The sequence below is a fragment of the Leiobunum rupestre genome, chromosome 8, assembly GCF_980474605.1.
Source record: "Leiobunum rupestre chromosome 8, qqLeiRupe1.1.hap1, whole genome shotgun sequence".
NCBI lineage: Eukaryota > Metazoa > Arthropoda > Arachnida > Opiliones > Sclerosomatidae > Leiobunum > Leiobunum rupestre.
The window spans coordinates 4,010,283-4,027,777 of NC_143391.1; the positions used below are offsets into that span (position 1 = coordinate 4,010,283).

The 17,495-nt window shown below is 36.1% G+C and overlaps 2 protein-coding genes across 3 annotated transcripts in view; both read left to right on the plus strand.

The window, feature by feature from the left end:
- Nucleotides 1–10,194, plus strand: part of sn (fascin domain-containing protein singed) — a 38,988-nt gene extending 28,794 nt beyond the window's left edge. The window contains exons 5-7 of one of the 2 annotated variants that reach the window (XM_090156085.1): nt 5,567–5,723; nt 7,794–8,092; nt 8,290–10,193. In XM_090156085.1, coding sequence (XP_090012211.1) covers nt 5,567–5,723; nt 7,794–8,092; nt 8,290–8,495 — 662 coding nt within the window. In that variant the 3' untranslated portion in view covers nt 8,496–10,193. Of the gene's footprint in view, nt 1–5,566; nt 5,724–7,793; nt 8,093–8,289 lie in introns of both variants that reach the window. The other variant, XM_090156084.1, reaches the window with a different exon arrangement.
- Nucleotides 10,195–10,339: 145 nt separating this feature from the next.
- Nucleotides 10,340–17,484, plus strand: LOC149932026 (DNA mismatch repair protein Msh2-like). Its single transcript, XM_090155563.1, has 21 exons — nt 10,340–10,629; nt 10,694–10,746; nt 10,809–10,844; nt 10,903–10,990; nt 11,065–11,207; nt 11,261–11,371; nt 11,436–11,522; nt 11,605–11,815; nt 11,885–12,067; nt 12,123–12,233; nt 12,301–12,626; nt 13,146–13,188; nt 13,258–13,403; nt 14,170–14,341; nt 14,399–14,620; nt 14,683–14,915; nt 14,982–15,073; nt 15,139–15,293; nt 15,351–15,418; nt 15,481–15,582; nt 17,260–17,484. The coding sequence occupies exons 1-21, from the start codon at nt 10,587–10,589 to the stop codon at nt 17,428–17,430; spliced, it is 2,796 nt and encodes a 931-aa protein (XP_090011689.1). The 5' UTR covers nt 10,340–10,586; the 3' UTR covers nt 17,431–17,484.
- Nucleotides 17,485–17,495: the final 11 nt, after the last annotated feature.

A 17,495-nucleotide genomic window follows, 5' to 3' on the forward strand; every position in this document is an offset into this window, starting at 1 on the left:
CAGCCCACCCTTAGCGCCGCTACTGGGGATTCCTGTAAACATTTATAGGCTATAATAAACAAGGCACAACCTTACGCGCAAGTCATCTAGTGACTTAGAATGCCCTTTAATCAGGTGGCCGGGTTACAATGCGAGCCAACGGCTCCCTACACTATTACCGTTACCACAGTACCCGGAATTCCTTTAAAATTCAGGGTATTTTATTTCGGTTGTCAATAGGAAACCTTTACTTAAAAATTGGATAATAAAATACAATTTTGGTAGAAAATTAGTCGGGGAAAACCTGGAAAAGTCGGGGAATTTGAATCTGAAAAATCTGTGTCAACCCTGGTAAACCTTAAATTGATTTTTCCATAAGAAAAACTTGTTAACAAGTCGGAAGACGCGGAAATTGTCGTTCCGAGATTTCACCCAGTGCCACAAGTTATATTAATTACCATAATAATCTAAACATTAAACATTTAAGAAATGAGTGTCTAATGTAAAAACACTCGATGATTATTATTTCAAAACTCGTATTTCGACGTGGTTTAGTTTTTCTCTCGGGTATCGCAATTTAGTAAAACAACAATTTGACAAAAAGGAAAGTAATCGTCGTTTTGAAGTGGTTCGAATCAGACTTCGCTTTGGAAACTTATTTGAATTTAAAAAAATCGTCGATTTAATTAAAATAAATATGACCAAAAGGAGGAACTTAACTAGAGTTTTCCTTTGGGATAGTCATCCCCGTGAGTAAGTGTGCTGTAAATCGACGTGTTGCGAATAATAAAATATGTTGATGATTTGGGTTTAAAAATGAGCGTCGGATTCCGATGACGTTCGTCGCGATTAGTTATTCCACGGTCGGCAGCTGTTCCGATTCTCCGCTATCGCACCTGGCAGCCCCACGGGCCCATTTTATATCCCAAATGAAAGGGTTGAATGCGAGCCTCGTCTTCAGTGGCAACCGTTCGCGAAATTACCGATTTAAGCTGGTTTCACACTCGACGGAAAATATGCCGGACAGATGATAATAAACGCCGAGCTGAAAATTGATTCCCATTCGATATACCGCTAACGGTCAACTTTACGCTGCTAATTTTCCGTCGAGTGTGAAACCAGCTTAACTAAATTCTACGTGGCACGTTAATGGTAGTAATTGCCCGTAACGGGTGTCTTGTACGGTCAAATTTATCCACCTTCGTTAAACCTTTTCTTTACTTCGAAACAATGGATATAGTTCCTTATACCTAATTTTTTATGGTATCTCTTCGTTCCATTGTTTCTAATAATAGCGAATCTTTTAAATCTCCATTTTTTGCTAATATTTTTTACTGGTATTTCTTATAGATGCTGGGTCATTATTATAAAAATAGATTCTAAGATATATTAATTGTATCGAATGCGTTACTAGTAAACGTGCAAAAAAGTATTTTCGTGCTCTCGAACTTGATCTAGATAAATGAAAATAGAGCCACCACAATGAATATAAATAGAATCTGGTACAGATCGTTGTTTATCATATTTGTTGCGTGATAGAGAGCGAAATGCGGTGCTTCTGAAACCGATTTCTTGGCGTTTATTTTTACGCTCGATCGCCTGGTCCGATTTCCACGCTGTTGCCCCCCCCCCCCTATTAAAAAGAAATTTAAAAAATATTTTTTAATATCCTCGATTTTGTTTGTTGTATTAAAAAACAAGTATGGACTTCCTTCGTTGTCATTTTCTCTTCATTATCTCACTTGTTTTTTCCCAGAAGCTAGACCCTTATCGCCTTACTGTATGCGCTCCACTTCAAAGATTAGGAAACGATCATATTTAAAGACTGTATTGCGGTTCATTTTGATACAATGTGTCAAAAAGTTATTTATGGGAAAATACCCCATTTAAAATCTCTAGGACTTCATCAAGTCAAAATGCAAATTATCCCAACTCCATTTATTATGGTATGTTTTTTCCGTTCCCTCCTTAAAAGTTGTTATTTAACAAAACACAAAAAACACGTTATAAATTACACGTTTTTGCGTAACAAAGTATAATTAATAATAATTTAATAGTTGTTTTAATAATTAATAATATTTATGATACGGCTATAGAAATTGTAAGAAAGATGTTTTACAATGTTTCCCCCTAAAAGTACGGTACTTGACACTTCTAGCGCGTTGCAGAGCGCTTGGCCTTTCAACTTGGCCGTACTAACAATTGATATGTCCATCGACAGTAAATATCATTTCTCAATAGCCCAATATTAATTTTATCGCTAAGGGGCCCTCAAATTCGTGGGACCCCACAACCCGCGTACGCACTGTCATATATAAATTTCGTACCGATTGATACAGGTGCCATCTAACTCCTAAAAACGTTCGGCTTAAGTGAAAATTAATTTAAATTTAAGCGTTGGCGTTTCGCTACCTTATTTCCAAAACCAGGTAACTCGAAAGATTTCGTTTGTCTAAAAATTTATCTATATTAAGGTGCTCGCGTTTCGCTACCTTATTTCCAAAACCAGGTAACTCGAAAAATCAGATTCCAGGAATCTTGGGTTTATTAAGTTAATAATTAAAATATGAATAATTCATCGGGGGGATTGTGTGTACTAAAATTTCCGTGACATCTTGTTCCCGTAAATGTCAGATGAGTTCGCGACTACATTCTCTCCAGTAAATTCCGGATTCCGATTTTGCTCCACTCAGAAGAGGTCATTGTAGTTGTCCTCTTGAAATATGAGCAACTCTCTCCGGGAACCCCGCCACCATTCCCTAACTGCCTAGAAAAAAATGTTTTGTACCCGGCCGTTTTTTTTCGGTGTTCCGAAAAGTCTTTAGATTTTCCCTTTTTTCACGTAGTTGTTGGAAATAATGAAAAATCTCCCAAGAGTCGTTTCAAATCTTTTTTCGGTCGCTTATTTTTTGTCGTAGATTCCTCGCGGTTTCAAAGATCGTGGGAAGTATGCGACCCCTCGTTGGCGTCGGACTAACGAAGCGAGAAGAGATCCAAAAATTATATATCTAGTCGTAATGGAATTCCGCCGGAAAGAAAAAAAATATTATTTCCAATATTTGTCTTTTTCGGAGAAAGGCGTTTTCTTAACACAGATGTTCTTCGGATTCTCTTTCCTCATTTTCCACACCACATCTTCATTTGATAGCCCGGCGGTTTTCTATTCAAATTTCAGATGTGTTTGCGATAGGAATATTAAAAGGTTTTTGAACGTTTGTAGCGCGGTTGAACTCGCGACGGGCGAAATTTTACAGTACGCGTATGGGCTTAAACTAAAATATGAATACAGTGAGATGAGTTTGCAAGTTCTCTCCCCTTTCCATAAAAACGTGTAAAGGTTAACGGTAATAGTTAGTGTAGGTAGCTGTTAGTCGCGTGGCATGAAGGGCTTTCCATCACCCTCCTACGCGTTGTAACTCGGCCACCTGTCATTAAAAGCATTAAAATTCGCTAGGTAACTTGGGCCTAAGGTGGTGCCTTGGGCATTAGCCTAGCTGATTATTTATAAAAATGAAAACACAGTGACAAAGTTGAGAATATAAACTAAAAATAAACCTTCGAAAAAAAATTACTATCTAGGTTGTTAAAAATATACTACAGATATAATCTTGCTAATTGAAAATTCGTGTAATATCTAGATTAGTTTTCCAACCACAATTTAGCGGATGCCCCGAACTTGTTTCTAGAGGTTTGTTAATTAAAAGTAAAAATTACTGCCTTTAGGATATTTTGCCGATGTCATATTTTTTTTAAATTCCTGATAATATTCATCATCTAGAATCAATATTAAATATATAACGGTATAAACGTTTGAAATCTAAAATGACCGTAAATAAGGACTAGTTGACGAAAAGGGAAATCTAACATTTGTTTTTATAAAAGTCATTATAACGGGAATTTAAACCGGTCCTCCAAATACATAATGTATGTGGGTACGCTTACATTTTGTATACGTATTTTTTAACACTTATAATAACAACCATTGTTTTTCTTACGTGGCGAATTGCGGATCGTATTAACCTAGATATTTATTTACGCGCCTAGCCGAGATTTGGTTTTTATGCCATAAATTCAAAGGGAAAGTCGTAATTATAGAATTGTTCATTTTTTCCCCAAAAAAAAATAATTTTTTTTATATAGAACGAAATATTGTAAATCGAGTGTAAAATTATTTAGTGACATAGTTTCTCCTTACCATCGTTAAATCGAGACTATAACGTTAGTCTATAATAAACCCGTAAATATCTACATTTCCATTTCTAACGTAGTACCCTTGACCGTGATTTCAACTCGAGCAAATCCATACGCACGCTTTTTTCGTTGAAAGGTCTCAAAGGAGGGAGGCAAACATCTTGAAACGCTTTCAAAATATAATTTGGGTCTTTTCAAAACGGTTGCGAAATGTAGGTTAATCGACGATGCACGCGCGATAATAACGAAACAAATGGGAAACCCTTACGCGAAAAGTTCTTCTTTAAATCTTGAACCTTTCATTGTTTTGTTTGGTCGAATATTGGCCGCTTTGTTTCCTGTTTGCGTGCCTCCGCGCTCTTTTGTCGCTGTCGATAGGTTCCTTTGTTCTCCTCGGCGCCAAATTCTTCATTTCTTAATCAATGGCGCGAATAGATGACGGATAGAGATTTTAAGATTTTTTTTAGTTTCTTCCGAAACCGTTACTCGAAACAGCGTTCAATGTGTGCTCATTTCACGCTCGAATTCACGCTATTCAAAAGGATTTTTTCTCTTATTTTCCTTTCGGTTAGTTATGTTAATGTAAGATGTATCTTTCGTCTAGATTTTACCAGGTTTTTTCTACGAGGCTATAAAAAACTACATAAATGAAATAGATAAATATTTCAGGATGATCACCCCTCCTATACTTTATAATTTTTTCCTATATCTTCAATAACTTCCTATAATTACACGGTTTTCCTGTATTGTCCTATTTTTAGGACTAGTTCGTACTTGACCCGTTGTAATTGTGTCTATTGCCGGTTGATCATGCCTCTAATAATTTCAATGTGTTCCTATAATTACTATTTTCCTAATTTTTTCGAAACCATTTATTAAATCAAATTCCACTTAAAAACCATGGATTTTCACTTCATAAGTATTTGAAACATATTTTCGTGTAATTTTAATGGAATTTATCCTATATTTTTCTTTATTTTGGAAACAATATATCCTATAAAATCCTATAAATCGTCTACAAATTAACTATTTTTCGTATATTTTTTTAATTCAGTGGTCACCCTGCTATTGATATAGCTGGCAAAAACTTCTAAGTTAGATCTTGTCAAAATATTTTTAACCATAATGGTTTCTTCAATACTAGGGGAGGGTGGGGTAGAGCGGCATTTATAAAAACACCTATTTCATTACGTATTTTACTTAATTTTTAAAAAATATCTCAGAAAATTTATAGTTTGTAGTTAAAGTTAAAGAATTTTATATTATCAATTTTTTTTAAAAAGATTTTCTAACTCGTACCGATATAATTTACTTATGTTTATAACTTAAGAATATATCTTTTTTGTCGTTATTCTTGAACGTTTGTCGTGACTAAAGATCGATTTTATCTTTTCAGGCGTTGACGTGACCGCCAATCAAGATGAAATCTCCGACCACGAGACCTTCCAATTGGAATGGGACAAGACCACGAAGCGCTGGCACATCCGGACAATGCAGGACAAGTACTGGACACTCGAAAGCAGCGCTGGAATACAAGCCAACGCCGATAAGGGGTAAGAGTGGCGCGTTTCTATACTAACGCCTGAGACGCGAAAGCCCAAATCAGTCGTTGAAGCGAGGGGAAGCCCGCCTTAGACGAAACGTGCCCGTGACCTTGAACCCCGTTTGTAAGACCCGCCCGGGGGTACGCCGACGAAAAGGTTGATGTCCCGAGACCCTTTCCCTCCTCCGCCTCTCCATCCCCGGTCGCCATGGCAACCTCGGAGGAAAGGATGACGGAATATTGATCCCATTGTTCGCGGGCCGCCCGTCTCGGCTTTTCGGCTATCTTCGGCTCGCCCCTGCGCGCGGGCTTCGCCTTTTTTTAAATGAAAGATTCTTACGCGTCGCTGTGTATTTCCTAATAGAGCGATGCCCGAGGCGTTTCTCGTCTGACCCGACGAAACTATTAGAAACCACGTTTTGAAAGATGGGGATATGGCGGCTGCGAAAAGTCAAAAATAACGTATCGATTCCGTCTCGCACGTGTAGCTTTTGCCGACTATAATTTATGGAAATGGCGTCGTTTCCAGGCGAAACTCAATTCCAATTACTCGCGATTGAAGCGCCCCTTGAACCCACACCACCGGATGTCGTTTTCATCCGCCAGTGAAAAATCTCAGGCGCCTGGTATTGGGACCGTATTGCCGTCTTCAGATACGACAGTTACACCTTATCAAACTCTGGAAATTTTAACTTTAATTGATTGTTTCGCCCAGAAGATGGCGCAAAACTAAGCAAGTTTAAATAAACTATTACGATAATGAGGAAACGTAAATTTAATAATTAGGTGTTTTCTTTTCGCCTGTTCTCGGACTAAAAGTGTACTCTTTTTAACTTAAATCCTTTTATTCAACTATTCGCTTACTCCGGAGTATTAGGGGTACTTCTTTTTACTCCTTCTGAAAAGGAGGTTTATAGGAGTAATTTATTAGTAAATCGTATTTTGTCGTCTGTTAGCCAGAAATCTACAAAATAAGGCCACAGGCAACCAAAAACGTTTTTACTCCGACTCAAACTATTCGCCACCACGGATTCGGAGTACAATGACGTCATAGCCTTACTCTTCTTACCCTACTCCGAAATCCCGGAACAAGCGAAAAGAAACCACCTATCGGTCACTCGGGTATGACGTCAAGGTATCATTTTCGTCTGCTTTGGCGCCTACCTAAGCACGCGTCAAACGTTACTAAAACTCGCTTATTAGGTGGTTACTTTTCGCTTGTTTTGGAACGCTAAATAAAACTATTCCCTTGAGTATTGGGGCTACACTATCTACTCCTCAAAAGCGGGGTTTAAATAGAGTAAATTGGTGAAATGGCCACAGGAACCCATCTTGAAAAACGTTTTTACACCTACCCGAACCAAAGATAATATAAACATCGTACCCTAGTTTCTAAATCACTGTATTGCATGTAGGCCAAAGCGCTTACCCACGTCATGTCGGAACTCTGCAAACATTTTCTCCATAGTTACCATGGTAACTAACTATACAGGGTGTTTCAAAAGGTTATACATAAATTTGAAGGTGTTGTAGGGGGTGAGTTGAGAAGTATGCCTGTTTTTCCCCCATTTTCCTACGATGAGTTAAAAGAGCGTCAGAGCTTCAAAGTGTGGCCTACTAGCCAATGGAAAACCAAGCAGCAGGGAAACGCGAACATTCAGGTTTGGGTTCGTGTGATAGGTAAAAAAGGACTTTGTAAACAAATCGAGGTAACCAGCGTAAAAAAGTAAACTTAACAGTATTTAAAGTTCCTGCTGCTTAGTTTCGCGCCTGTTGCAGCCTACTTCCAGGGGCTAGTAGGCCACACTTTGAAGCTCTCTGGCGCTCTTTTAACTCATCGTAGGAAAATGGGGGAAAAACTGGCATACTTCGCAACTCACCCCCTACAACCACAGCCAAGTTTGATGACGCCCAATAGCGCGTCACCCAGTGCCACAAGTTTGGATCATACCCGCCATCATCCAAGGATTTGCCCCTAGCGTCACTGTCTCTTAAAGTTCTAACAAATGGGAATGGATGGGGTGTTAGAAAGGGTCTTCCTCTCCTCTAGTGTAATTTGAACTTTCTTTTAAATACGTAGGACATCGAATAGTCTGTTTGACTTAGTTTGGCAACAGGATGGCAGTGTGGCTTTCATTGCCAACAACGGCAAGTACGTTGCGGCCAAGAAAAGCGGGCATCTCTTCGCCAATAGTGATCGCATGGAAGACATGGAGAAGTTCTATTTCTATCTGATCAACCGACCCACTCTGGTGCTCAAGTGCGAACAGGGCTTTGTCGGCTACAAGAGCGCTTCTTCCAGCAAACTCGAATGCAACAAAGCCGCGTACGAAACCATCCAAGTTGAGAGAGATGACAAAGGAGTCTGCTTCTTCAAAGGTACGAGAGTCGTTCACTTAAACCACAGTTACGGTCTCTTGAAACCAGTTGTCTCTTAAGTGTCATTTGACAAAATTGGCAATGAAACAGATAAACTGGATCTTAAGGTCTGGTGTGACTGTGACTTTGGTTTACCCCCTATCAATCCTGAAATACTGCGCAGATTCTAAATAAAGTTCTTTTCCTATCTGGTCTAGGTACGAACAAGAAATACTGGAACGTGTGTGAAGATGGGACCATCTCGGTGGATTCGGACACAAGGCAAGGCTTCATGATTGAACTTCGCGAACCTTCAAAGTTGTGCATCAAAACCCAACATGGTAGTTACGTTGTCGCTGAGAAGAACGGAGTCTTCAAAGTGAATAGCACAGTCCCCTCAAGCGCCACACAGTGGGAGTATTAAGAAGTTTTTTTTTAAAAATTGGACCTCTTTATTTAAAAATGAATTGTAAAAGGATCCATCCTTTGTACGAAATCTCTTCCGTCTAAAAGAATACCACGCATTATTGAAGACGACTTCTTTTAAGTATTCTCAAAGAAATATCCATAAAAAGCGCTTTCCCCAAGCGTTTATGATTGATTCCTATATTTTTCTTTCTTTATTATTTGGTTTAAAATAATTTTCTTGTTATATTGTTATTTTTAATAAAACGCGTTACTTTTTTTTTTGCTCCTTTAATGTAAAACTATATTTTAAACTATCTTTTCTGTTAATGTATCCTTTATATTTGTATATAGAGGAGCATCGTAACACAGACACTTGCGTAAAACAAAATTTGTGCCATTGCTCTTAATATATAGATTTTAAACAAAAAAAAATAGAAATTTAGAAGATTATTTGATACTTATAGAAAAAAGGGGTTAAATATTCCATTTTAAGCCTCTTTCTTGTGAAAATTTGCTCCGATCAATACAAACCTCGAATGGGTGCAGGCGCCATTTGCTTTAGAACTAAAAATATCCACGCAAGAACAGAAAGTCCTGAATGTTGTGAAACAAATATATTGTGAGAATCTTAAAATAAAATAAAAATAAATTTACATATACGATAATAGCAGGGTTTAAAAACGATTCTATACATTTTTTGCACTTGAAAAAATATTAGCTTTATACTGATGAAATGAAACAGCACTGCCAGGTTTAGTTCCATAGTTTAAAGTATTAATATTATATAACCAATATGTATTAATATAACCAACAACTTATTTGTTTTTCAAATATACGCTTCTTGACAAAAGCATTTTTATAAAAGCCACAAAATGAAAGCTACGTACTTAGGCCTATCCTTTTTTAAATAAATCACTAGGCCTAAATTTTATATAAAAATTTGTACATTGAAATAAGTTATATTAATTTTATTCTTACCATTAAATATGTTGTATTTGATACATTAGGGTAATGAGAATAAAAAGTTTCCAGAGTAGTTGGTACGAATTTCTTTTAAGAACAAAGTATCGTAATAATAATATAGTATTTAGATGTAATTTATAGGCAATTTTGTGAAAAATCTTCGTGTAAACGTGGTCGTTTTTTATTACAATTATATACTTTCCAGAGCCTTTTTGCAAAAATTTTAGCTCAAAAAATCATATCGATGGTTAAGAGGTCGACAATTTTTGTTAATTTTCGTAGTTCCAACAAAAAAAACGTCAATGTAAAAAGTTACTTAATTTTTCAATTCCATAAAGTTTTTATTTTACGATAGTTTTAAATTTTATTAGTAAGACCTCTAGCTAAATGTATAAAATAACGTTATACTCGTGAATATTTGTGTGCTGTTAATAACATGAAATTTCTTTATTTTATAATCAGAATCTCAACGTATTGTTATTCAACCTCCCCTTTGGTGTCGCTGTTAACAAAATGTTTATGCCCATTTAAGGTCACAATAATAATAGGCATAGTATTTTGTAATTTGCTTGTCTCTAACACCCTCTTCCATATGTTTTCCTTTTGCAAGGGAAAATCGAACAAGAAATATTATAAAAATGATTAAAATGTCCTTGAATAGAAAATATAGACTAGTTCTATATGTAGATTTGTCGAGATATACGGGAACAATTTTTATTTGCGACAAGTATTTTTAGGCTTAATAATATAACGTAAGCCTTTTTTTTACATTTGGTTTACACTTTTGTAAGGATTAAAGAAAGTTTTTATAAATGTTCTTGTATCAAATTTATCCAAAGAAATAAAGATAAAGTTTGAGTCTGCATTTTAAAATCAGACTAATCGTATTTTAGAAGTTAATTTCTTCCCAAAAGGCATACGCGTGTTAATTTTTAATCCAAATTTCGCGGTTTTTGTCTGTCATCTTCGACCAATGAGCGTTTTATAAAAACGGCGGGAAATGATTTACGCGCATGCGCCATTCTAAATCTAAGGAAATAATTATTGTTTGGTCTCGTTCATCATTTCATGCCGTTTGCGGAGAATGTTTTGATTTTAAGAAAGTCATTATTTTTACAAATAATTAGTTTTATGTAAGAAAGAAATGAGTGCTTCGTCCATTCGAGTGTCTGAAATCGAAAAAAGTGGTAAATACAGCTGCTTATTTGTAATAAATTGAATTAGCCAACTTTAGGCCTGAGCTTTTTTCAGACAAAGATGCGCCGGAACAGGGGTTTGCCGGTTTCTTTGCGAAAATACCACCGGTAAAATCACTTTTTCTTTCCTTAAATGCGTATATTTATGTCATATTATTATGATTGTATAGAAACCAGATACCACTATACGACTCTTCGATAGAAATGTAAGTTGACGAGTGTGAGAAAAACGGAGGAACTTTTATAACTAAATTGATTTTGTAGGACTACTACACGGTTCATGGGAATGACGCTATCTTCGTTGCCAAAGAATTTTACAATACTTTGGCAATTCTTAAAGAAAACAAGATTGGTTAGCACTAACTTAAATTCTGATCTTTCACATAGGAACCACTAAGTCGTAGAATTATGGCAATTTTTATGCAGGATCCATTCCTCTAGTTTACATTAATATCTCGAAACCCAATTTTGAAAAGTTGATTCAAGATTTACTGCTAGTTCGTCGTTATTGTGTTGAAATATACAAAAGAGCGGGATCCAGATCTACAGATTTCGTATTAGATTGCAAAGTACGTTAACTGATTTAGAATTTGTCTGTGGTTAATTTATTATTTTGTCATAGGCTTCTCCAGGTAATTTATCAGACATTGAGGATTTGCTTTATACGTCCAGTGAAGTTACCGATTCTCAGAGTGTTATTGCGGTAAAAGTGAAGAAAGAGAAACAGCAAATTGTATTTGGATCATTGTTAAGCCATATTCCTTATATCATTTTACATATTGAATATTTTACGCCAGTTAGTGGGTGTATCTTGTGGCGATGCGATTTTGAGGAAATTTCAAGTATCAGAATTTGTAGATGACGATAATTTCACGCTTTTACAAGTAAAAATAAAATTTGAGATTTATTGTCATTCTAGCATGCTGTTCTCTAATTTCGTAATTTACTAATGATGATTTTTTAAAGGCTGTCATAATTCAACTCGGTCCCAAAGAATGTCTTATTCCCAGTGGCGGAGATCAAACCTACAAGTTGATCAAACAATTGGCTGAAAAGAACTACCTTCTCGTGTCTGAATGCAAATTATCGACACATTTTGCCAGCAAGGATCTCAATCAAGATTTAAATCGCTTGATCAGGTTTGGAAAAAATGAACCAAAGCAAATGAATAAAAAAGGTATAGTTTGCATAAATGCATGCGTGTATGTAAATTCTTTTTAACAATTTTTTTAAATATATTTTTTAGCTGAATATGATCTATCTATTGCTATGGATTGTACCATGGCCGTTGCAAAGTATTTGGAACTAACAGCTGACGAAAACAACTTTAATCAGTTTGTTTTATCCACGTTTCACCCTGAACATTTCGTAAGACTGGATGTAGCCGCTGTGAAAGCTCTGGCAATTTTACCAAAAACGTCTAAAGATAGTAAGATGCGTTAAATTTAAAGTTAGGTTCTTATTTTATCCCTTATTTTTTACAGCTGCGTCTGGCCATTCGATGCTTGGCCTATTGAACAAGTGTAGAACTGCTGGTGGTCAAAGATTGTTGTCACAGTGGCTCAAACAACCACTTATTGATATTGCTAGAATTAGTGAGTTAGATATTTTCAGCACCAACTCTCCATTTTTGAAATTTTTTAAAATTTCACAAATCTTTAGATGAAAGACTTGACGTTGTTGAGGAATTTTTGGAAAATACTGAACTACGACACACTTTATACGAAATTTCATTGAGAAAAGTACCTGATCTTCAAAGATTCTCGAAGAAATTTCAAAGGAAAAAAGCGTCCTTGCAAGACTGTTATCGAGTGTACCTGATGTTGCTACAAATACCAAAATTAAGACATTTGTTGGAAAAATTCAACGGAAAACACCAACATATTTTAAATCACCTATTTTGTGAGCCATTGATCGAATTGGAAATGGATTTTTCCAAATTTCAACAGTTGGTTGTGACTACGTTGGATATGGATGAAGTTGAAAAAGTAGCTAGTGAAGCTGTGAACCAAGAATCTAGAGCTCTGCTTCAGACTCGCAAATAACTTTATTATTGCAAGGTTCCTTCTGGCCCCTCTCATAGCTATTTTACACAAGGTTGACTAACTGACCCATGGGGAATCAAAACTTAAGAAATTATATAAAAATTAGATCAATTAAAAAAAGAATTCCGCTTTTGTATTATACAGTTTTTATTTAAAAAAAAATATATAAATTATTATGCTAAAGTGGAATTCTTTTCTTAATTGACCTATATTTAAAAGTGCCTTATCAACTTTTTATAAAAATTAGATATTATATATAAAATATATTTTCAAACTTTGCTTAAACATTTCTCTTATAAATTGGGGATCCCCTATGATTGATTTATTTAGACGGTTCAGCATTTGTTTTGAGAGTCAATGACCATTAGACTACCCTTATTTTCCAAGAGAAAGCGTAAAGTCTAGATTCTTGATCCTTGATCAGCTAGGGTGTAACGCTAAAAATGACTTAATTTTTTTTAGGGGGAATTCATGATAAGATCTGATTTTGATGATGATTTAAAAGGTATAATGACCTTATTTGTATAAAATATTACCATGTGGAAACAAAATTATAATTTTTTTAATATTAAAGAATTAAGGGAAGAGTTATCCGAACTTGAAGATGATATCAAAAATGATGCTAAACACACTTCGAAGGATCTGGGTTTGGAATCGGAAAAAGTAATAAAGCTGGAAAAAACTTCCCAAATTGGATGGCATTATCGGATCTCTAAGGCAGTCAGTTTATTTTTTTACTTTTATAATTTCAATCCTAAAATTCACCATTAAATTAGTGGTCTTTGATAAGGAAAGATCAGTATCAGTTTCTAATAATATGAGTTTAAAATTTTGTGAGAGCTTCTCTACTTCTGGTATTTGAGAGATAGAGGCTCGCTGTCTCAAGCTTAGCAACATATCAGATCGTAACTGGTTATCGTTCCCCATTTCCTACCATTAAAGGGAATATAACCTACAAAGCAATATTTATGGAAGACCCTTTCAATTTTTAAAATTTCCCTGTAGAGTGACGCTAAACATTTTTTAAAACCAAAGGCAAGAGTGGCCAGAGCTGCAAACGTTGGTGTTCCACATCAAATACCTGATGTTATATTCCCTTTAAGGGAAATCTTAAAAAATTAGCTATTATGAAGTGATGAGTTGAATAAAAAGGGGACAAATGACCCACTTACTGTTTACATTTACCCTATTGCCAGGGTTGTATGATTTTTTAAATGAAACTTATTGGTGTAAGTACAAATCTTAATCATTTTAGGTTTTTAAATGGTGTGCCCCCCTGAACCAAAATCCTGGCTACACCAATGATTCAGAGCAAACCAAATAAATTTCAGTTTTTAATTAGCAATTAAATATAATTAAGATTAATTAAAATTTCAATTTACATTAAAAAAGAAGCATGCAACCGATGAAAATCTGATTTAAATCAAATTGATTTAACAACCCTGGCTATTGCTATTTGATTGATCATTAACTTCTTATTTTATAGGGAGAGAAAACTTTAAGAAATAGAAAAAACTACTACACAATTGATACCAAAAATAACGGAGTTAGATTTCATAGTGAACAGTTGCGGAATTTAAATAGCACTTTTATCACTTTACGAGACAAGATCGAATCTCACCAGAAAAAAGTTGTAGATATGATTATTGAAATTGGTGGTGAGTAAAGTTTTATTCCGTAACCACTCTTGATCCTAAGTATCTTACTCTTCAAAGCGGGATATTCTGAACCAATGAATCGTTTATGTGATTTACTATCACATCTTGATGTCCTAGTCTCCTTTTCTATGGTGGCAATCAATGCTCCGATAGCTTACACAAGACCAATTCTCAAGGAAAAAGGCAAGGGAGTGATTCGTTTGATTGAAGCCAGGCATCCATTAGTTGAAGTACATAAAACGACATCTTTCATCGCAAATGATATTCAATTAGATCAACGTAAATTGGACAAATTTGATGTATTTAATTCGCATAATCTGAACATGTTTTTGTTATGGTAGATGATTCAATATTTCATATAATAACTGGTCCCAATATGGGTGGTAAAAGTACTTATATTCGTTCAGTGGCGCTCAATGTTTTATTGGCGCAAATTGGCTGCTTTGTCGCTTGTAAAGAAGCTGAAATTAGCGTTGTAGATGCCATTTTGACAAGAGTTGGAGCGGGTGATAAACCAACTAGAGGTATTTCAACCTTTATGGCAGAAATGCTAGAAACATCCGCTATTCTTAAGGTACGATTTGATCTCAAATCATTTTTTAGATCATTATTTTTTTGAACTAAATTAATTGTACTTCAGTCAGCGACCCAAAATTCATTGGTAATCATTGATGAACTTGGAAGAGGAACCAGTACATATGACGGATTTGGACTTGCGTGGGCAATATCAGAGTAATATACTTGGTTTTCGTTTAAAAATTTATTGGTTTGACTCTAATGTTGTCACTTTAATGAAGATATTTGGTGAAAAACATAAAAGCATTTGTATTATTTGCCACCCATTTCCACGAACTTACATATTTAGCCGATGAAATCCCTAAGGTTCAAAATTATCATGTCACGGCTTTAACTGACGATGATAACTTTGTTTTATTGTATAAAGTACAACCAGGTAAAATTAAAATTAATTTAGTTTAAAAGTAAAATAATTAATTTATTTTAAAATCAGGTGTTTGTGATCAAAGTTTTGGTATTGAAGTAGCAGAGCTGGCTCATTTTCCTAAACACATAGTTCAAGTAAATACAATGATTTGGATTAACTTAATAATGTATCGCTTAAAAAACACATTATATTTTAGATGGCGAGAGAAAAAGTTAGTGAATTTGAAGCTTTGCAAGGATGTAACTTTATTTCGCAGAAAAGCTGTGAAGGACCTAGTGCAAAACGACAAAGAACAGAGGTATACGCGTTGGTATTATAAATTGAAATTTCGCGCATTAAATGAACCAATCGGAGTGTATCAATTTTTGATCCAACCAATCGGAGTTAAGAAAAAGTATCAACGCCATTTATAGCGTTTTATATGACTGCTCTAGATCGTTCTGATCAACATTTTATGTTCCATTTGTGTGCTCGGATCTGCTCTGGGCTGCGTTCAGTAACTCTAAAAAAGCTCGGCTCAGCAGTCAGCGGTTTTTTTAATTCACGTTTTTTTTTATTCAAAAAAGGAAGAAATAAGGGCTGATTGAGTCTGAGAAGATCTGATTAATCAGGGCGAGATATGTGTAACGGCCACGCCAACGGGGGGATACGTGGGGACACCCGTGGCGGAAGTATACCGACCACCCATTGGGGGATTGGTTGTCGTCCTCACACAGCCATCCCCAAACCTTGGAGGAGAAAAGGGGTTCCTGGAGGGGAAAATATGAAACCCGTAGCTCGGGACGTTTTTTTCTTTTGGTCCGACTCACTCTCGTTAAATGCTGCCACAGACTACTAATTCGAATTTTTTAAAAATTTTATCCACCGCTAGATGCTACTAAAATCCTAGGTCCGACCAAAAATAACCGCCCCCTGCCTTCCCCCTGTCCCGCGCTCGGGTACCTATCGCCTATGCTCTTGGTATTATATTTTCCCCTCCAGGAACCCCTTCTCTCCTCCAAGCCCAAACTCTGCCTCCCAGACGCTGGGATTACAGGAGTACGCCACTACTCCCGGTTTTTACTTCACGTTGCCCGTCCGTTGAGCAAGAGCAGGTTTTTCGTTGCTCAACGTTCACGTGACGTCGGAGCACGGAGTTAGGCTAGCTGCAGATGCCGCAACAGACTATATGTTACAAAATTTACAAGGGTAGAATCATTCAACAAGATCCTACGTCACGTTAGCAACGGTCTCAACGAAAATAATTTATCAGATGCTTCATTGAGAGTTACTGTAAATTTTGCAAAATATCGTCTGTTGCGGCGTCGGCAACTAGCCTTACTCCGTGCTGCGACGTCACGTGACCGTTGAGCAATGGAAAAACCTGCTCTTGCTCAACGGACGGGCAACGTTAAGTAAAAACCGGGGGTACGTTCAGCAGCGCTCATCGGACTCGCCGATTAGTAATCGGTGACATCGGTTTCCTACTGTACGCTTTTTCGCGTTTCCGGTTTTGACGTCACGATAGTCATCGGTTACTCACCGAAGTCATCGGCTGGAAGAGTCAGTTTTTCGGATGACTGACGTCATTACTGGCGTAAAACTACTATTAAAGCTACGGCATTTTAAAAAACACCGATGACTGAATAAAAGCGTTGAGCAACTTACGACGTCATTATGACGAAAAAGCTCATCGGTGGAAAATATCAAATCCATCGGGTTTTTTTTCCGTTGACAAGTGTTAAAAGCGTTCAACAAGATCCTACGTCACATTAGCAACGGTATCAACGAAAATAATTTTTCAGGTACTTCGTTAAAGAGTTACTGAACACGTTCCAGGACGCGAAAATTCAAATTACTAGCAGACCAAAAACAACAAAGCGCGGGAATATTATAATGGAATGTTCCATTTGTGGTCTTACCCTAATCGATTGGAGCTATCAAATGGCAAATGCTATTACTCTCGTGGATTAAATTTAAATGTTTTTTGTTGCAGGAAGCGGACGCTGTTATAAACGATTTCTTGATGAAAGTTAAAGCCCTTCCAATTAAGACAATGAGTGATAGTGAAATATCAAATGAAATGGAAAAACTGAAACAAGAAGTGAAACAATGCTGCAATCCTCAAATACAAAAGTTGATTGAACTTGCGATAGGTGAAGATTGAGAAAATGTTCGGCGAAGTATGATTGTTAGACAGTGAATAAAAGTTATTTTCTTAGTTTTACAAGT